This window comes from Rhyacophila brunnea, unplaced genomic scaffold (genome assembly GCF_057557595.1).
Source record: "Rhyacophila brunnea isolate RB1 unplaced genomic scaffold, BYU_Rbru_1.0 scaffold_1, whole genome shotgun sequence".
Lineage (NCBI taxonomy): Eukaryota > Metazoa > Arthropoda > Insecta > Trichoptera > Rhyacophilidae > Rhyacophila > Rhyacophila brunnea.
In genome coordinates, this window is record NW_028232751.1 from 34,284,134 (window position 1) to 34,307,573 (window position 23,440).

At 33.0% G+C, this 23,440-nt stretch overlaps 1 protein-coding gene across 2 annotated transcripts in view; it reads left to right on the plus strand.

The window, feature by feature from the left end:
* Pxn (Peroxidasin) overlaps positions 1-23,440 on the plus strand; it is a 163,445-nt gene that overhangs the window by 106,469 nt on the left and 33,536 nt on the right. For both annotated transcript variants that reach the window (XM_085943350.1, XM_085943351.1), the window contains exon 3: positions 20,612-20,827. In XM_085943350.1, coding sequence (XP_085799476.1) covers positions 20,612-20,827 — 216 coding nt within the window. The remainder of the gene's footprint in view (positions 1-20,611; positions 20,828-23,440) is intronic.

The window sequence follows — 23,440 nt, forward strand, 5'->3', positions numbered from 1 at the left end:
TGGTTTTGAAGATTTGACTTTATTTAAAATATAATGGTTAAAGGTCTGAATATTATAACGCAGCTAAAATTTCATTATAATTTCGTTTTCATAATTTTACACTGGCGTATTGAACTCGGTTCTTGGTTTGCTTTTTTTGTTGACACATAAAATAATATTTTGTATACGCTGATATGTTCACATGTGGGTTACTCCACCTACGCAAAACGTTCTTTTCAAACGTTTGTAATGAAATGGCCACACGTCATGAAATATTACCATATTCTTTCTCCCTTCAGAGCTCACCTTCCGACTCTCTTCCAAGAGTTTAAACCATGCCGGTTCCTAAGTTCAGTATTTAGATTAGAAAAACATAATGTTTAATGCATAACGATAATGTTTAGTATTCAGTAAGATTCTAATATAAAGGCATGTGCTAATAAAATATATAATGTATTATACCATAAATTTATTAATGAGATGTTAATTTATAATATAGTAATTATAATATAGTTATCTTATAAATTAGGTACATCTTATAAATACCCTACGTGGGTATTAATATTTTAAAACATGCAATTATAGGATACAATTAATTATTATTATGTCAATAGTCGACAAATAATTATTCTTAAGCCGACAACTAACCATAAATCAAGTAGATGTATTAATACATATAAAAAATCGCTATACATACAATCAATACCATTCATTTTACCTCGAACACCATTTAAAAAACGCTATTTTAGAGTATGTGGGGTCCATGTTTTGGTGTATAAATTATTTTGCGTGTGGTGTGCCGCGGGTGAGAAAAGGTTGTGGACCACTGCCGTAAAGCATCGCAAACTTTTTTAAAGTTAACAATTTTCTTCCATATGCATGTAAGCCGCAGTCTACGAGCATAAATATCAGTCTGTGCTAGTCAATCCTCTGGAAGATTTTGATAGCTTAAAATTCTTTAATAAATCTCTCATTTACATAACAAATTATTCTAGACTCATACTTTGCTTTAGATTTTTAAATCTCATATAATATTTCATAATAAGTGAGCAGGTATAAACATGATTTATACAAATTATCTAATTTAAATTCTCGTTATTGTTTATATTTGTATTAAGAATTAAGAATTATTAACTAAAGCATATTTGCATTACTTTGTAATGTAATGACATCCCATTACTTTTTTTTTTTTTTTAATTCAAAAATTCATGCATAGAGATTTTTTTGACTTTTATAATTGTATCTGTCACGTTATCGCTTTTATCGCCTATCAAAAGTTAAAACCCACATTACATTCAACAAGATATATCAAATGTCTTCTTTAAAATGAACGAAACTGTGCACATTTTTAAACATTTTGTTTTTGGAGCTGTTCTAAATATTATGATATGCCACATATATTATTTAAAAACACCTCAGATACTTAGGTACTAGAACAATATCTTTGGAAAAGATGGGCTTCGCCAATTAAGCAACGGGCGTCGTGTGCAATTACGACGAAATTAACTAATAATTTGTACATATTGATATTCTTATCAAATTGCGTTAATTTTCGCTAGCGGTTTCTGTGTTTTAAATCAAGGTATCAATGAAATGCCTTAATGATGTGTTTTCAATATGAAGAATATTAATATTTTCAAATCCTGTGAATTATTCGTTGAATAAAAGAAATAGTTTATTATGATATTTTTGTTTAATTATATCTTCCTTTGTCCATAATGTCAGTATATTTATAACATGTAAATCTGTACATTTTGTTGATATATTATTAAATTTATACTTAAGTAATCAAAAAACTTTTTATCAATATTCCATTTTGTGTATACCATGTTCCAAAATCAGTGACACAAGTTCAAAAACCTGTTTATTTTATATGGGCGTCAAAAAAGTGCATAAAGTGCGGTTAACGTAAGGTGAGAGCTATCATCTCAATACAAGATGAACAAATTATACGGAAAAGTGAAAAGATAACATAATTTGATAGGCGTATAATATTTATTAGGTAGGTACCTATATAAATAATGTTAAGATGCAATTGTTGAATGCGATAGCTGTTGCGTCAAAAATGGTCTATTACTTTCACTTCCAGAAAAATGTTTTACCATTAAATCCAACCGTTTAAAGGGAATTCAACCCCGAGCCAAAATTTTTCTTCCGGGATTTCGAAATTACAATTTGACGATCCCGGGATTGGCATTTTTTCGATAGTTTATATTGAATTTGTATATACAAATAGCATTGATAAAATCGGTCAAAAATGTTTAGTATAATTAATACTTAAAGACCATTTAGTTTTATATTCTGTGGGTGCGTTCATTCTTATAAATACATTGGTTTAATGGAATAAATAATATTGTAATATAAATAATAATGTGAAAGTAAAACAGTTGTACTTATTTATGTAAGAAAATTTAACATATACAAATACAAGTTCAATTAAAATGAAATGAAAAATAATTATAACATAAAAAGAACTTTTTATATACGTATTATAACGTTTTTAATTTTTCTGTTGAACCATATATTATATAAACTTGACTCGACTAGCTTAAACGATCAAAAAAAATTGTACTTGACATGTCATATTGATTTCCGTAGTAACGCACGTATATATTAATAATCTAGTTGCTAGGACCCCAGACCCCTAGCAACCAATAATGGTGTCGAAATAACTTTTCATACAAAACAGAATTAACTGAGAATGAATTCAATTCTCCGTAAAGATGGCTTCGCATCGTGTTTTGATATATGCTAAAAGTTTCAAATGTCTAGCTAGTCGGGAAGTTAGTTAAAAATCGATTGCAAGATTTGTACCGGACAAAGAACCACCGGACAAATAAGAATACGAGCTAAGAAAAACGTTGTAATAACATATCGCATTGACAATAAACATAAGATATATAATAAAATTCACAAACATTCCGAGATTCTAACAATTATTGCTATTCATTCATGGATGTATTATGGGTATTAAATTCAATGATAAAAATAAAACATGCATTCATACAATTAATTCGCCTTACAAAAAGTGCGTGTCTGGACGTCCGAGGCACTGGCGGTTAGAGGCCGTTCGCGTGCCAGCACGTCAGTGGCGTATAACAGGATCGATTTTTTTTATTTTTCTGATGACATTACGATTGCGTATGCCAGTAAAACACTGGTTATTTATTATCCGTAAGCATCCGGCGATTCCCCCTGTGACATATGCAGGTACATACACATTGTCACTGACATAATGACTTTGTACACATACAAATTATTGATAGTGATTGATAAAAAAATTAATCCCGAAAGTTTCGGGATTATGTTTACTAATCCCGGGATTCATAGGTATCAAAAATTGTCTGGTACCCCGGGATTGGATTCCCTAGTCGAGAGTCAGACATGTCTTTGTCGTAAAACAACTATTTTATGATGATTTATTTACGATAGATTCATTTCTTTTCTTTGAAATTGTATCTTAAAATGTACTTACAGTATAACCTCGTTTTTACGTGCCCGGAATTCACGTTTTCCCGGCAATTGCGTGTATTTTTTTCAGTCCCGATGTATTTCCCGCGATTTACGTCGGAAATATTCAAAATATGCGAGTTACGCGCACTCGACAATGATTGGGTCGTGACATTCGAACGATTTTTCAATAAAAATTTTAATTGAATGTTGTTTTTTAATAAAACGTTATTTTTTTAGAAACATAAAATTTAAATGTTCTTTTTTTCAATACCCCCCTTTTACATTTTCCCTCCAATTAGGTTTTTTTTCTTCAGTCCCTTAAAAAACGTAAAATAGGGGTTATACTGTATTTAATATAATTGTAGGTCGTTTTAGGTTGTATATGCTATCTCCCTATCTAGTAATTCAATGAAAATCAGCTGATATGCGAGAATCATTGCGTACCATCTGAATTCTGAACTACACGAATGCCCTGAAGCTAATTGGTAAATCATATGAACATCCACAGACTGGAAGTTGTATAAATTACTATTAGTCTCTTGCTATGAACCATATACGCATTGAAAAAACTGCGTGTAATATGTGACAGACTATAAGCATAATACTTCTTTAGAAAAGAGGGATCTAAAATTTACACCATCGTGCTGATCTAAATAATGTATGATTCTTATTAAAAGTTCATAGAGATTTGAACACGAGTAAAATTATATATCAATAAATAAATAAATTTTGTTAATGTTGAGTTGGTAAATAATTCAAAAAATATATTAAATTTGATTTTTTTATTAATTCATCATGGGCACTTCTGAATCGATTATAACCGCTTTATGACAAAGATGAGTTTTGGTCCAATACAATAATTAAATTACCTACAATTATCATGTGCTATATGAGACACAGATGAATCGCATACGTTTTCATCAACCTAATCCACTGTAATATTAATAGACTCAGGTAACGGCTTATTTTGTTTTATTACACCAAAGAAGTATAACTTCTAACGCGCGTACATAAGTACGCACACCGATTTTTTTGTACATACCGAGTTAGATTTTTTGGATTATACGCCTGTCACGTCTGTGGTGTATTTTTAGATAAATTGAAAAGGCCGGACACTTTACGTCAATAAAATAAGCTCTGATGTACAGTTGAATGCACCATCGAGGTTTCTCCGGTGGAGCAGAAGAAAAAAGTCTCTCATATGTTTTTAAAAGGAAATATATTATTATGTATTGATCCGCATATTTTTTCCTCTTACTTAGTTAGACTTTTATATAATATGATTAAGGGTCACTTAATGGATTGTGCGAATAAATACTAGTCCTAAAATCGCTAATGGATTGTAGACCCAGTGAATATTTTACGATTTTAAGTAACAGCTGTGTCATTAATAATAATGATTTCCACACACTTTGTTTATTAATCGATAAATGTAGTAATTTCGGATATAACAAAATTACCAAAACAATAATTATTGTCATAGGTACTTATAGGTATCTATTAATGTTGCAACCGACGTAAAAATCGACTAAAAACTGAACTGACTGAAACTTAGACAGGCATCGTTTTTTTCTAGGATGATCTAAAAAAAATTCTCACATGATTTTGTTTTCCCAAGTGACAAAGGGGATAGCTGTGATATAATTTTAAGAAAACCTAAAATTTTATTCCTGCCAAATGTCGTATATTTTTACCCTTTCTGATATATAATATTAGACTAAAATTGGCAACAAAGGCTTGCTAACAATCATTTCAGTTATTTTTACCGGCCATATTCGTTTCGATAACCATTATAATGGAGTTTTAAACGACAGTTCAATCTATACAAATATTATGTATATATTATAATGTATTCCGTGAGCATAGTCACAGCCCGCGCCCGATATATTATTTTGGACCAACAAATTAATAGGAAAGGGGCCCGTGAAGTTAAATTTACTTGTCATCCATGATCTAAATTATTGATTTGTATGAATGATTAATGAACTTGAGAAAGTCACATAAGATATTTTCCGTTTTGCAAAGTAGGTAAGTTATATCATTTTTGTTTTGACGTCTGCTTCGTGTCCCATTAAAAATATATTTAAATAATTTACGTTAATCGATTACGCGACTGTCTCGAATGAAAAAAAAATGTCTGACGAATCGGTTCCTATTTTGCAGTGCTACTCAACTTTTTCATGCCCCTTTTCATTTTCGGCCCCCGAAATAGAAAAAAATCCAAGGGCCAAAAACTTTAGTCTTTACCTTTAGTGATCAACAGTACTTTATTTATCATTAATTATAAGTACATTTTTGAAGTTACACTTCTTTTGGCGCGTTTGGGAAAACAGATCAGAGTTTATTTTTAGCATGTGACGAAGTTGTGCGTGCCGATGTAACACATAGTTTTTATGATTATATTCATTTCGGTCTCAAGGGTACATGCGCATGCGCATAGTGTCATTTAGTTAGTCGTTCAATACAACCAAGTAAAGAGTGCGTGTTGTAAACATAACCAATATTGTGTCATAATAAATATATAATGTTTATAGACAAATTTTTGGAGACTAACATTCTACACTGTTAATTTATATTCATAAAACTTTATTTATATTGGAGTGTATATTTATTTTTCATTGTAAAGGTTGTGTATCAAGATTTGAGGCTATATTTATGTAAGTATTATTTATGAGTAAAATTATATATCAATAAATAAATAAATTTTGTGAATGTTGAGTTGGTAAATAATTTTAATCCATCATGGGCACTTCTGAATCGATTATAACCGCTGTATGGCAAAGATGAGTTTTGGTCAAAAACAATAATTAGATTACAATTATCATGTGCTATATTATGAGACCGATGAATCGCGTACGTTTTCGTCAACCTAATCCACTGTAATATTAATATAATCAGGTAACCGCTTATTTTGTTTTGTTACGCCAAAGAAGTATAACTTCTAACGCGCGTACATAAATGCGAACCACTGTTCAGCTTATTGACACTAACTAAAGAAATCTTCATAGTTTCAGTATAACACTATGTGTATTGTCTCAATTAATTGTTTCCGAATGAGACAGGAATATAATACGATCACGTTATATCTGAATGTGTGAGAAAGAGAATAATAGGTACCTATACTTTTTAGATTGATCAACATTGTAAAAAGTCAAGGTCAATATAAATTTTGTAAATAATTTATAAATATTAGTAGATTATTTATCCTTATCGGATAAAGTATTTATAGTGATCGTGTGAAAATTCGACCTCAAGATTTTGACTGGTTTCCAGTGATTTTTGACACGTTTTTATATATTTTTTTCAACATTGAAATATTTTGCGGCTCCCTGGCAGAAACTCCAGGGCCCCCTGGGGGGCCGCGCCCCCCAGTTTGAGAAGTACTGAATATTGGATATAATATGAAAGGTGACCCCAAAGTTATATATATAATAATATATAAATAAACATCCACTGAAACTCAAATATTATGTAAAAAAGCATCAATATTGTGACCATACCGAAATTAGATTTGATATTAGGTACTTTATGTAAGTTTTACAAATAATTTCAAGTTATTTTTATCTTTTTATAAAAATTGATGTTTTTTAAAATAAATATAGAATACATTGAAACTATGAAATTAGTCAAAAAAAGTATATACATTAGAGAAAACTTTATAAATTATATTTTAATAATCAACATGACCACAAAATAAATTATATGTAATAATAAGAAGGATCCTTTAACGGCCCACATGCCTAACGTAGGTCAAAATGGAGGATTTTATGGTATTTTAAAAGCATTAGCCTGAACATTCCTTAAACGTCATAGATAATTTATTTATATAATTTTTAAGCCTTATTATCCTTTATATTTATTTTAAACATCTGCTAACAGCATAAAGTAGTTTTATTACTTAAAATAGTATTCTTTTAAACCTCTCGATCTAATGTTTTTGAATATATTCTTATTTCAGTACATGCACGGGTATATTTTGTCTTGCGGCAAAAGTTATAATAATTAATAAACGAACATTTATAATAATGTATTCGGATGTGCATTTATATTAGTCTGGACTAGGGAATCCAATCAAGAGCCAAAATTTTGATCCCGAGACGGTCCCGGAATTGGTATTTTTTTCAATAGTAATATAAAAATTTTATATATACAAATAACGTTGATAAAATCTGTCAAAAATAAATCTTGTATAATTTACCGGGTAGTCCAAGAAGTACCCGACAGAAATGGTAACGAAAATCCACAAAATGGTATTGGATGAACGTCGAATGAAATTGCGCGAGCTAGTAGATATGGTAGGCATTTCAAAAAGTGCTGTAAGTACATCACATATTGACTGAAAATTTGGACATAAGAAAGCTGTGCGTAAGGTGGGTGCCGCGATTAGTCACAATGGAACACAAACAGCATCGTGAGGATGTTTCAATCGAGTGTTTGGCGAAGTTTCACAGCAATAAAACAGAGTTTTTGCGTCTATTCATAACCATGGATGAAATATGGGTCCATCAATTTCACACCTGGGACGAAGGAACAGTCAAAACAATGGACTGAAAGGGGAGAATCGGCTCCAAAGAAGGCGAAAGATCCATCCGCAGGCAAGGTCATGGCGTCAGTTTTTTGGGATGCGGGTGGGGTGGGATCTTACTAAGAATTAAATCTAGAGCCCCCAGATGTAAAGATAGTGCCTGGCACATTAGACTACGAGAATTTCCTATACGTATACCTAATGCATTATGAGTGATCCTATTTTAATATCTAAAACTACGCTCCAACGCAAATAATTATTGGAAATGTAAATTCCTCCCTTGTAACAATTTATTAAAAAAAAAAGAGTTTGCTGGGTAATGTATTATAATTTTTCAAGTTTCCAAGAAAGTTTAGCTTCAGCTTCTTCGGCGAAGTATGAATTTCTAGACGACCCCATTTCTTCTCAATATTGAAATGTTATCGAAGTTTTCAATTGCATTGGCTTTAAAAATATTCATAAGGGACGGAAAGAGAAAAATATTCACGGATACATTGCAATACGAATAGGAAGCCGGTTTTTTCAAGGAAATTGATTTGTCGAGACTCTTTTCCTGTTTATTTTTACGTGAGTTCGAAAATACGGAACTATGAGTTGGATACCATTATAGAGTGGAAAACTATCGTTAGATTGTATAAGACACAATGTAAGTGTGCTAGGTGACTCCTATTGAAAAAAAATACAAGATGATAGGATACAAAGATTGTGATCAGATGAGTATCACAGTGGAAACTAGATAAAAGCACACCGAAAATGTGTGGAAGGAATCTGGAGTAGGATTAACACTCGAGGAAACTATGGAAGATTTATGAGGAGCAGTAGTCAATGAAAGTAATATGCTGTAAAAATTACTACAAAAATATAGATTTAAATAACACTACTAAATTAATGATCTATATATGTATATTAAAAAATCAAATCAAATGTAAATTGTAGCCGTAATCCAGGATTGATTATTTTCAGAAAGGAAAATCAATCAACGGCGTGTATTATGCAAACTTATTGCAGCGTTTGAGTGATGAAACCAAGAAAAAACAACCGCATTTGGCGAAAAAGAAAGTTTCGTTTCATCAGGACAATGCACCAGTTCACACATCCGTTATCGAGATGGCCAAAATCAATGAGTTAAAGTTCGAATTGCTTCCGCACGCACCCTATTCGCCAGATTTAGCCCTCTCGTATTATTTTCTGTTTCCAAACTTGAAAAAATGGCTCGGTGGTAAAAGATTTACCAACAATGAAGAGGTGGGGTCTGCGGTTGATGGCTATTTTGAGGAGCTCGACGATTCTCTCTATAAACAGGGTATCGAAGCTATTGAACATCGCTGGGGAAAATGTATCGACCCAAAAGGAGACTAGGTAGAGAAATAAAGATATTTTTTTCCCATTTTTTTATTTTTTATTATATATTATTTTATTATATTATTTATTGTTAATATTGTGTACGTTCAATCTTGGAAATACATAGGTTTAATGGAGTAAATAATATTGTAATATAAAAAATAATAATGTGAAAGTAAAAGCGTTTTAAAAACAAATACGAATACAAGCTCAATTAAAATTAAAAAATAACCTATTGTGTTGACAATAAATAAAATATAAAAAAATTAAAGATTTGAGTAATTAAAACATTATTCTGAATAATATGCCCAAAGTAATACCAAAGCATCAAGTGTTTCCTCATTTAATCTAGATTTAATTTTGGTACCCAGGCTGCCTGTGATTTTTTGTTGATTCGTCATATTTTCAAATTTCAATTGTTAATATTTTAAAAGTAGAGATAATAAATATCGTTTTTATTAATGACAAATCCATTAATTTCCCCGGATGTTACGATAGAGTTCAGGTTGTAATGCATTTTACATCTATTAAAACATTATGTATCACCTTAAACGAGCTCTACTTTTTCTTTTTAATATTTTTCCTCCTCTAAAATTCATTTAAATAAAAAATAAAAACTAATTTATTATTTTTCTGATGTTACGATTGATTGCATAAGGCAGCAAAAAATGGTTATTTATTATCCGGTGATTTGGGTCTCCAGAATATCATTTTATGGTTGTGCGCAATGGTTTACTTTCTATAAAAATAAGACAGCTTAGGTGTAAATGGGTGAAACGTCTAACTAAATATTTCTTGATCTATTTATTCTATTTCTCAAATTCACTTCACGGATGTTTCCTGCATCTTATGTGGAACTTTTAATTTATGTTAAACTATTTACAAGTTTAAATGATTTTCATTTATAAAATTTCGTAGAATCAATATTGTGTTAAGTGTTTACATCAGTGGCGAAGGGTGGACGTAGGCTGTTAAGATCCGCTATAAAATAGTTCATACTAAACTTTGTCAGTTATACGTATTTGTTTTCATTGAACTAAGACTACAATTTACAGATGGTGTTGGTTAGTTTTTAAAATTGAATTAAACCCTGCGAAATCAAGCCATAATCTGATAATAGTCAAAAAATATTCGTCCATCTATAAAATATCTATAATTATGATATTACATCATTCATAATTTTAGATATTTTATAGATATAATATTTTTTATATATCATGGCTTAGAAGGGCGGACGTGCTCAGCGTGGGTCAAAATGGAGCTTTTTTTCTATTTTCAAACCATGATCCTGGACATACCTTAAACGTTGTAGATAATCTATTTGTATAATTTTGAAGCCTTATTATCCTTTAATTTTTTAATTTTTTAAAGAATTTGACCACCTCCAAAGGGCCGCACTAGAGATTGGCTTAAGAGTAAATGAAAACAAAACCAAAGTCATGGTACAAAGCCGACAAAATCAGAGTAGGCTAGGCCAAATTTCCAGTTTTGGAAACCATCAATTTGAGGTTGTCAACCGGTTCACAGCTAAAAAGCTACCTGGGTTCCAATATTACAAAAGAGAACGAGGAACAGGAAGAAATAAAAGCCCGAATAACCGCTGCAAATAAATCGTACTTCTCATTGCTGCCCATATTCAAATCCAGAAATGTCCACAGAAAAACTAAGAAACGGCTCTATAAAACCGTCATACGCACAGTCGTTGCATACGGGTGCGAGTCATGGACGCTAAATGTGAAAGCAGCTGAAATGGTGGATTGCTTTGAGAGAAAGATCCTTAGGCGGATATACGGACCCATGAATGATGGTGGGGAGTGGAGAATTAGGTACAACACGGAACTATACCGCTTATACCAAGATACAAAACTCTCCAACTTCATAAAACTCCAGAGGCTAAACTGGGCAGGCCATGTCCAGCGCATGCCTGAGTCACGGATACCGAAGAAGATCCTTGAAAGAAACCCAGGGGGGAAAAGGCCAGTGGGAAAGCCACGCACACGATGGGGTGATAGTGTTGCAAAGGATGCCAACCAGCTGCTAAAGGTCGGGAACTGGAAAGGACGTGCGGAGGGCCGTTCCGGCTGGAGGACAGCGGTGGAGGAAGCCAGGGCTCGACTTGAGCTGTAGCGCCATCGAAAAAAAAATATCCTTTATATTTATTTTAAACATTTTATCACTGCATAAAGTATTTGTATTACATAAAATAGTATTCTTTTAAACCTCTCGCTCTAATGTTTTAGAATATAGCCATATTTCGGTACATAACTGTGCAGTGGTGTTAAGATTTTTTACATTTATTAATTTTTAAACGCATTTATAAAACCATTAGTATAATTTATGACTAATTAACTATAAATTATACTAATGGTTTTATAAATGCGTTTAATAATTAATAAATGTAAAAAATCTTAACACCACTGCACAGTTATGTACCGAAATATGACTATATTCAAAAATATTAGAGCGAGAGGTTTAAAAGAATACTATTTTATGTAATAAAAATACTTTATGCGGTCATCAAATGTTTAAAATAAATATAAAGGATAATAAGGCTTCAAAATTATATAAATAGATTATCTACAACGTTTAAGGAGTGTCCAGGATCATGGTTTGAAAATAGAACAAAAGCTCCATTTTGACCTACGCTGAGCATGTCCCCCCTTAATGAATTTTACAAAATTGACCAACAACATGTGTAATATTTATATTTAATTCATCGAACACAAATACGTATGAATAAAAATAATGTGCACAATTTCATTGGATCGCCCAAATCATACCAAAACTATTATGGTTTGGTTTATTCAGGGTTTAATTGATTTTTTTAAATTTAACCAACTCGCATCTGTAAATTGTAGTCTTAGTTCAATAAAAACAAATAAGTATGACTGTCAAAGTTTAGTGTGCACTATTTATGGCGGATCTTAACAGCCTTCCTCCACCCTTCGCCACTGGTTTACATATTATATTAAATGAGATTACTATTTCTGATTGTAACGATGTAAAGAATGGGCTTTTTTAGATTTAAAATAAGTAAATCCTGGATTATGACCTTTTCGCTTCATAAATCTAATTAGTCAGCCAAATATGAAACTGTCGTAAAAAGTATGATATCACGGTGACACTTTGTTAAAAGTGGGAAGCATTGTTTTTTTCCAATCTTTCTCATTTTTATTAATTTATGTGAAAAAATAACATGAATTGGCAACACATGGGTAATAAATCAAACTTCATTCAAACTCAGTTTATTTCTAATGTTATCGTATCATTAAAAGTATTTTTCTGTTACATTTTCATTTTTATTTTATTTTTCATAAAAATTGATAAAAAAATCAATCCCGAAATTGCGGGATTATGTTTACCAATCCCGGGACTCATAGTTATCGAAAATAGTTCAGTCTGGACTAGGCTTTAAGGAGTTAAATAACAATATTGTCGTATACCTATGTAGGTACCTAAGTAATTTTATTTCAAAAAATCTTTAAATCTTATCAATTTCTTATTAGGTATGTCATTTACTTAATTCTTAGAAATACATACATTATTTCAAATGAAAGTCATATCATAGACTTTATTTCAGTTGTATTAGGCACATACATTTTAAGATAGCGTCGCCGTGTACCTCATGGCAGCTGACAAATAAATTAAATATTAATTTAGATACATAGAACTCATAGAAGGGTAAAATATACGCTCTCGACATATTGTCTAACAAAAATGTATTACGAATAAGATGTCTAGCCACTAGTCCTGTCCACATTAATTGTACATTTTTTTCGTTCGCTAGAGGGACGCATCGCAGTGCATGCCAATGCGCACGCTACATTGGCTGCCTCAAAACAGTTTAAAAATGACCGGCACCACCAATAGATGGATGTTCAACCATCACGTCAGTGTTGTAAACCGAATGATTCCGCTAAAAATGTATAATAGTAAACAATTCTATATTTTTACGCCAAATTAACCAAAAACACTATATTTTTGAAGGATTCAAAACGAAAAATATAGTGTAGGTGCGTACTGTAGTTTTTTCAAAATACTATATTTTTTACATCTTTGTATTATAAGCAACATAATATAAATAATTACAAGATAAAAAGAACTTTTTATATACCACCTTTTTAAATTGTCTCTTGATTCATATAAACTTGACAATTCAATTCAACAATCAGTAAATACTTTTTTATGTACTTGATAGAAATACCGAATAAATATAGAATAGGTACTGAAATGTCATTCTGACATTTCATATCGATTTCCATAGTAACGCACGTATATATTTTAATAATTTAGTTGCTAGGACTGGACACACAAGAAAAATGTGTACTGGACAAACAAGATTACGAGTTAATAAAAACGTGGTAAAATATGTCAGCACAGCTTCCCTTGAAAATGATCTCTATTTGACGTATAAATCTTTAGTCAGATAACACGATATATCCATTTTTTTTATCAGGAGAGTAATTTTCAACTTCGAAAGACATTCAAACAATGGACATTATTACACGTCATATTGACACAGCTTGTTTCTCCCAATCTATAAAACATAGACATACCATATTTTGATATATTATTGTATCTCACTGAGACTAGTCTGAAGGTATACGTAACTCAATTTGCCAAAAAAACAGACACATTATCATGTTCTGCCATCATACCACATAAATTTACACAGTTGACGGTTTGCGTTCCACAAATTATTGGTATAAAAATTGAAGCGAAGTGGGAAATGAACTGAACAAAATAAATGTAGACATATAGATAGCAACTGACGTATAATATGTTCACGGACTCTCCGTTGTCGTCCTCATTATCTATTTCATTAACATTGTGATTCAAAATTTATTGTTGACCTACAAAATGTTTATTTTCCTACTGGAGTCGGTGTTGTATGTTAGTCACACGAAATAAACGACTTTTCCAGAACAGATATTTCAGATTTCTCGCTCACTGTTTGGGAATGCAATTAAAAATCGCCGAAAATAAATTCGGTGACATTATTTTTGGTCGACTTCTTTTCGTTCTGTTACGGATTTGCCAACTGATTAATGGACGATTTACTTAATTAGGTGATAACATCACGGTTAAGGTGAAATTATTTCAATCTTTCTACGAAAACTAAAACCATAAAATCAAATTAAAGTCACGAAATAAAATCTACTATTTCAATCCATTTTTGTCATCAATATTATCGATATGATAATGATTCATTAATAATTAAATAATGATAAATTCATGGCCATTTCTCGATACTCATCATCTTGTACTCAAATTTTATAAATAGGTACTTAATATTATTATTTATTTATTTGACCATGTCCAATTTATTCTAATGAGATCATAATTACAGGCCTCCACGGAACGGAGATTTGTATTAACTTTTGTTTTTACGAGAAATGGCAACCTATTATGTCCATAGCCTGACTCCAAACACAAATTGAAAAACAATATGCATATTTTCCAGACCCAGGATTCGAACCTGGGACATTACAAGCCGACGCGTACGCCGCACGTCCATCGTGGGCGTACGAAAATGTTAAAAATTCAAACACAATATGATCGCGTATTTAACTCTGTACCCGTGTAGTGTAAACAGTGTTGCTGACTGAAATTTAAAAAAAATATGCCATATAATATGGTAGGAAAATAAGCTAGTAAGTAAATATGTAGAAAAATGCTAGATTTTCACAAAATTTAAATATTTCCAACAACTAGCATTTTTTAAATCACAATTATTGTGGACATTATTTTCACTAATTGATTGAAACGTTGGTTGATAATGAATTTATTGTTTCGCAACTAAAAATTAATGCAGATAGGAAATGTGGTCGCGCCTTAAATATTGTAATATGTATGTTACATTAATTTTATTGGTAAGATAGAAGGTACAAATAAAAGACGTATGGTCTAATAGTCTAGCATTTTTATGAAGGATTTTAAACTTTTTGCGGTATCGAAAAACTCTAGATTTAACTCCAAACGTCAGAAATGTATTTTGAAAATTATCTAAATGCTAGATCTAGTTCTAGCACCGCAGTATCGGTTGTTTTGAGCCTTCGTAAGGTACGATGAATCTCTACCGTATAGCAGTACCGTCAGCATGTAAGCATCGAATGGGCGATATATTCCCAGCCCAGATATTCCACATAGTATGTTCTCCAGCCATTCCTATTTAAATGTCGAATTTTCTTTGCGAAATGCTATCTTCCGTGATGTGCATCGCCAAGTATATAAAGTCGTCGACATGTTCGATGTTTGTCCGTCGATAATCAATGGGATATCTCAAATTAACGCGAGATTAATTGTATCCATGAAATAACAGGCGAATATTAGAATTGCACTTGAACCGTTTTTACAATATAAAATGACAGTGGTTGCGAATCTATGGTACACGTGCCACTAGTGGCACGCAAGATAATTTTGCATGGCACGCAAATGTTTTATTTTCAAAAGAAAAAATATTCATATAAGAATAATAAATGACAGGTCGTACTGTATTAAAAATAGCAGGTAGATAAATACTCTTCAAGAATAAGTATTACGTTTAATATAAAATATATAATTGCATAGGCTGGTTCTTGGGTTTTATGCGTCACATATAATATTATCGCACTAACCTCATCAGGCGGTGGGAGAAACCGCGTCGCGAACCTCTGATTTTGATCGATTTACAATCATGCTTGAGACCACTGTTGCGAGAGAATGCCTCATCTGGTCGAAGCAATTCTGGTGTAAATTTGTGCGTAAAGAACCAAAATAAGTAATATAGTAACAAACCAGTTCATTTCTACCCACAAAAATATCTGTACCAAATAAGAAACAAAAACTTGATGGTGCTTGTAGTAGTATTTCTGACAGACAATTTCAAAATTGGTGGACCGAAATGTATGCGTAATTAAAAAAAGTAATAAAGCTATATGTATGCTATGTTTTATGAGTAATATCTATAACATTATCATTTTTAATAGAATTCTTAAAAACACTTTTTGGTACTGTTCGGTTATCAGGAATACAGCGGAAAACACATTTTGAAAATACCCGGTGTACTTGATTATTTGTTAGTTTGGGTTAGTTTAGGTTAGGTTAGGTTAACCTAACAAATAATCCAGTTTATCGGCTACTTTCAAAATGTGTTTTCCGCTGTATTCCTGATAACCGAACAGTACCCACTTTTTTTCTACATGAAAAACTGCACGTCAGTCGAAAAAAAATATTTGGGAAATTTTGGCACGTGTGCGGAAAAAGGTTCGCAAGCCCTGTACTATGCCATCGATTTATTGTGTAGTAAAATGAATCGATTTAACCTTAAACGCTATTTCGTATAGGTATCTACTTAAAAAAAAGCATTGTGTAATCCATTAACATAATAAACGTAAATTGAAAACGGTTGTACGGCGCCAGTAGTTATAAAAATGTTAAATCGTTATTGTAAAGTTATATTGTTGTCCGAGGTCAGCAGTATTTTAATATCATCCGGTCCTTGGAATGAAAGAATTCCATGGATTTGCTTGATCGATCGGGGTCCGACAAAAGAGTCGATATAATATACATACACCAACGTAGTTACATAAATAACATCACCATACACGACCGATTCGGGATCGTCTCGACGGAACTGATTATTGATTGATCGTTGACGTATCGATGAGGTATCGTATCGAAGTGACCTCTCATTGGGTCCATTTAACCCAGTCAAAAGGGTCTATCAATGAGCTGCGGGAGCTCAAGGCTTTGGTGGAGCCGCTGATATCGGTGATAGATAGTGGTGATATCCCGCAGGGTGGGCAGGTAAGGGCGGCAAATCGAGGATAGAACCCTACATACTTGTTACACAATACCTTTTTATCAGCTGGAATGACCGACAAGATTAAACTTTTTTTTCATACATGTAGGCTTTATTCAGATTCTTCCAACTTACACACAAACCCCAGCGATTATATACCTCCTTATGATATTCTTAACGTATCTATCTACTACTCCCAGTGAATTCAGAAATAATAAGAAGTGAAATACCTAACGGGTGTGGAATAACAGGTAACTAAGGCATAAAGCCCACCAAAAAAGCGCTCGGTGCGCTCACTACTGAGTAGGCCCCCTCCCACCCGCGCATTACCCTTCACCTATGTAATAAGGGGTCCAAGAAGCACACAATAATTATTATTTCAGCGTCTCTCATAACAAAGCAATAAAAATATTATATTATTTCTCGGGGCTTGTAATTAATATTCACGATGACATCATTTTACCAGCGAAATATTGGACACGCAGCAAACTAAACAATGGGTTCACTGTTATTAAATAATGGCTTCTCGCCCGTCTATCGACGACGCTTCAAGGAGCGTGATTTTGCTTGCCGTGTTCAATGAATGGATTACGTTGTATTTTCGTTAATTCGTATCGCTGAGAAGCCAAAAAACGATGAATCATGGGGCACGCGGGCACAATGCGTCGTCAAATCCAGTGTGCGCTGGCGTATTTGATTACGTTGTATTTTTGATGATTCACATAGAATATGCGCGAGCGCCCCGCAAGTCCGCTTTAGTGGACTTTATGCCTAAGGTTGCCCTTCATTCTGACAACTGCTCTCGGTTTATGCACTTGCGCTCATTCAATATTGGTGTATTTGAAGATTGCAACACACATTGTTGCACGTCTATAATGTGTGGTTTATTTTCGTAGGACACTCACACATTCAAAACTCTGCGTCAAAATGTAGTGTATTTGGGGTATGGCCTATCGGAATTTTATTTATTAATCTGTTCTGTGACTATTCCTATAACTATAAGCATTTTATAAATCTGCGACCATTGCCATCCTGACTTGACAGAAACTATGCTTTCCAGTAGATGTCTTTTCTAACTTTGGCAATTAGGTCACCTATCTTCACTTTATGCGTCGGTTGTTAACTGGATGTTCCATCAATTAATCCATACAATACATTATTGAATTGGAGTTCCCAAAATGCTAACAAACAATTTATTAATTTTAATCTTCGTGTGAAGTCCATGAAAATATATGGGAACAAATAATATAGTTATTGTCAATATTGTCGTCAATAATTCACGATCGTCGTATATTGTTTACACAACGCGTGTGCGGAGAGAGTATTGGGATGTCGGTACCTACTTATCTCAAATCCCCTGTTCCACTGTCTGTTATAAGGCCATCTCTTTCCTGTAGGACAACTCACGATGAACTGTGCTACGGCGAAATACATACAATGTCCTAGACTATAGATACTACAATGTACACGTAACCGGTTATCATAGAATATAGATAGCATACGCCTACACGGCGTACCAATAGCAGAGTTCGGTTCTGCAGCAGTTGGTTGCAGGTTCGCATCCCGCATCTGACAAATTATTATGTTGTTATGCATGTATTACATGGTTATGATTTTGTTTCGAATTACCTTCTTAGCTAAAGTATTCAAATATAATATGTTTATTGTTTTTTTTTTTTTAAGGCAACAAACGTCCGCTTCAAAAATATTCGGGAGGCGTCGGCTGATTTCGTACATTTAAAAACCCCAGATTATCAAATACATCGAGATTTTGGATCTATCTGATTCTGCTCCACTGCTCAAGCAGTAGGTGTGTTCCGCTTTGAGAACAATGTTATACTTTGAGAACTATGGATTAATTATTCTCCATCGCCGATAATATAATATGTTTTAATATAGCTAGGACATGTCCCTTGATATTAAGTAAATTAAAATATGTTTTAAGCTTACAATAAAAGTTAATTAATGTTAAGCACGTGACTATGGAAAACATAAAATAAAATACATTAAAAGAGACCTCGGTTCAGTGATGCCAACCGTACTATAATTATAGTACAATACTATAATTTTAATTCCGCGAAAAATGTAAAATACTATAATTTTACGCCAAATATACCAAAATACTATAATTTTAAAGGATTGAAGACGAAAAATGTTCCTGTACTATATATTTTTCAGAAATACTATAGTTTTTACGCCTTTGTACTATAATCAGCCTAGAAAAAGATAGCAACACTGCCTCGGTTAGTCACTAGAGTAGCTCAGTAGACCTCAATCAAGAATAATAATTCTAGTTACTTAGGTAGTCGCTCAAAAACAATAATCTATTTTATGTGCCCATTATCATAGATAACCTTGGTTTCTTAGAGATGAGCCGGGACTCGTTTTGGCTCCGAGAATGTCGTAATAATAATTAATAATCCAAGCTACATAGTTATCAGTTTCGTCGGATCAAACACCAAGAGGCGATAAATTCGTCCATGTGTCATTTTTTCACATTTTATTATTATCGTATTGACACAGTCGGATGATCGAGTTGTGTCAAGGTTATACGGATGAGTTGAGTACGAGGACGATTATCCCAACAATGGCGGCCCGCGCCTCTTCCAATTAAATGCCGATTCGGTTGAATGAATTTCGACATCAGTTGCCACACGCGCTGATTTATTTAAACCGCGTGACAGGGGCAAGATGTTTTTTTTTAGAATTTTTGTCCTATTGTTCAATCAGCTGTTACCTAGCTCAGATCCTGTCAGGTCCCACTCTCAACAAATAAATTTGCACCTGCTAATCTGACCCCAACATATTATGATAATACAAAGTGGAATTCTTTTTTTACATTCATTTTTGGCTCGAAACCTAATAATTTAAAAATCCATTTCAACTGAATTATCCATCCTTTATGTTGTATTATTAATTGTATCTATAACATTTGGATTTATTAATTTATTAATGTTGAAAGTTTTGGCCTTTCTCCATACTTCTTCTCACAAACAATGCTGAAGAGCGGGATTGTTTATGGTTGAAATCGAACGAAACCGTTCGTCAGGTTGTCTACCTACGTGGTTTGGAAGTGATCCACCAGAAAAAAAATCAAAGCTATCAGTTTCTATTGTTCGCCTATTAATCTCAGCATAGGCAATCTTTAGTCATTACAAATCACTGACAGTGCCAAATTCTGTGTGGTCCTATTTCTTATCTGCCGATATCAAAATCCACACAATTTTGGTGGCAAATAAATAAACTAAAGTACTTTTTTTTGTACTATTATGACGTGTAGCATAGAATCTTACGTATCGTCTAAGAACTGTTTGATGATAATTAGTGCTCAGAACTTAATTGTATAACTTTTAGAATGATTATTTATTCTCCACAACAACAAAAAGTTTTCTGTAGCTTTTGAAATAAATAAATATACTTTTAAATGTATCTTTAAAAAGCAGTGTGAAAAATAATAAAGTTTTTAGTGATTTATCATTGGTGAATATTCAAAAATATAAATTCAATCAATTTATTTTGTTTCTTTCCAGAGATCTTCGCTTTAACAAAATACGCGATGTGCTACCCGGCGAGTTCGGAAGTCTCCGATATCTCTCGCATCTGATGATGAACTTCAACCATCTGGTGATGCTAAGGGCCGATGCCTTCCAAGGCTTATATAGCCTCAAGCATCTATACCTTTACAAGAATAAAATACACCACATAGATGATGATGCATTCCGAGGACTGAAGAATCTGCAGCAATTGTAAGTTGCTTACCATCTTATATTATTATACCCCGACAACATCTATGTGTCACCTCAACGTGTTGTAAAGAGTAAGCATTGCTTTAAATGACAAGTAGTTGTGGCCGATCAATAGTATCAACAACAATTATTATTGATAGTTTAGTTATATGTACGCTTTCACCAGTATATATATATAGTAAACTAGTATATTTTTTTTAATTGTACGACGACAAATTGTGTGACACTTCCCTGAAAACGTATAATAATATATCATTAGTAGGTACTACAACACGATGTCAATCTATAATTGTGGAAACCTCCACTACTCTCTGTCCCTTGGCTTGCTGCTTCCTTTTCCGATCCGTCATGCCACATCCGTTTCGTTCTCCTGACCAGACGTTTTACTTCGTGCTCTATTAAAGAGGGCAAACTTGTATGGTTGGGTGTCTGTCATTCTAGAGACATGATCTAGTTCAGTGTTCCGCAAGCGGTGGTCAGCCAAGCCAAATTATAAAAATATAGACAAAATGGTTAAAATAAATATGTATTAAATCATACCTACATGTACCTACTTACAAAGAAATTAGTTGCAAATTACAACCAATGTTTTTTTTTGTTTTTCGTGGAATTCATACAATATCGTAAGAATTGTTAGGAAGCCTAACTCATGTTTTTCAAAGGACGGATGTTAACCATTGAAGTCAACGATTTCAATGCGGACGCGACTGGGAAGTAAAAAAACTTTTAAAAAGCATGTTGCTCTTACTAATGGCGGTAACGAATGGAAGTCTGCATTCCGCAACACTGATGTATTTATTTACTTAAAACTAAAGAAAACAAATTTGCCAAATGCGCGTAAATTTTGCGGCCGATTGTTGTTATCGGAGCTAAACACGTTTGGTATAATTATAATTTAACGAAATTTTAATGGTTATTAACTTACTTGTTATTAATTGTTTGGTGATATAATTATTCTTCAACTATTCTTTTAAATTTACATTATTTTTTTATAATATTAATTAATTTTAAGTTTAATTTATTTTTTATATGTTTACATCCCTTTTTTTTAATTAAAACTTGAGGAAAATGATTAAATTTGGTATTAATAACACATGATACCGAAAAGGTTGCGGAAGACTGATCTAGCCAACAGTATCGCCACTCCTCGTGAGTCGATACGTCAAACGCACACATCGTGTACCTACTGTGAGAATACTGGTATTTGTATTGCAAGAAATGCACCCCAATGTTTGACAATTTTGTGTAACACGCAATAATTAATAATTAATACACCATTTATGAAAAAGGTAACCACAATCACTGTAGCCACAAAATACGTATGTTGTTCCTAAAACTAGCCAGTACGAGTCGGTTTATAAGAAGCCAGACGGGAACCACGCTAATTTTCATTACCGATTTTGGCAAAATTCATGAATTTATTGAAGAATGAAAACCTAACCTAATAAATTTAATAATCTGGTATATCGGCTATTTTCAAAATTTGTTTGCCGCTGACTTCCTATAAACCGACAAGAACCAACCAGCCTTATGTATTATTATTATAGTATCATACAGTACACATGCCGACGTAAACTATTCTTGATGCTAACTAATTAAGTAAGTTTTTTAATGATACCGTAGTTATTACTTTCAGCAAGCGAATTAAAAACTATATGTAATAAAGATTTATGTTTTTTTTTTCTTCCATAATAATTAAATGTAAATCTCCCATGCTAACATGTAAATACTTTATTAACAATTATCTATTTCTAGCGTTGTTATTTATACCTACTTAAAATCGTATTGTGAGCATCAACCAATCATTGCATATCCGCATATCGTTGCATCTGTAGGTATATCGCATTATTGTCCTGTTTTACCATACGGTGTAACAGTCAAGTGAGTAGTGACAGATTGTTTTCCTCCCCGACACTGCGTTTCCGTACCGCACCGACTAAAGCAACGTGACGTCTTCTTCTTCTTATTGTGCCATCCCCAAGCGGAGGTCGGCCACCATCAAGGCGACCTTATCTTTGTCGTCTGCTACCCGAAACAGTTCGGTGGAGCTACACTCGTACCAATCACGTATGTTCTTAAGCCACGAAATGCGGCGCCGTCCTCTGCTACGCTTCCAATTGATCTTTCCTTGAATGACAAGTTGGGGAATGCTGTATGTTTGTCCTCTCATAATGTGGCTGAGATATTGTAGTTTCCTGGTTTTGATACTATGTAGAACTTCTCGGTCCTTCCCCATTCGATTGAGAACTTCAACATTTGTCACCCGGTCAGTTCAAGGAACTTAAAGGATGCGTCTATACAGCCATATCTCGAAAGCGTACCAAAACGAACATGCGACAGCGTGACATACCATCTCTTTTATTCTCTTCTATTCTATTTTATTCTTCAGGCTGCCCGTTGCGTTTGTTTTGATATGCAACGGTGCAATGTTTGCATGCCCACACTGGTACACAATGATGATACGGTAAGTACGCGGATATACAACAAGTGGATTCTGGCCATTAATTAGCATTAGCCCAATCGCACACTGAAAATCGTCTCGACTCGGATTTATAGTCATTAATCAAAACTGGACGCAACGCATTGGCGACGTCACGCGGCCAGCCAAAATGA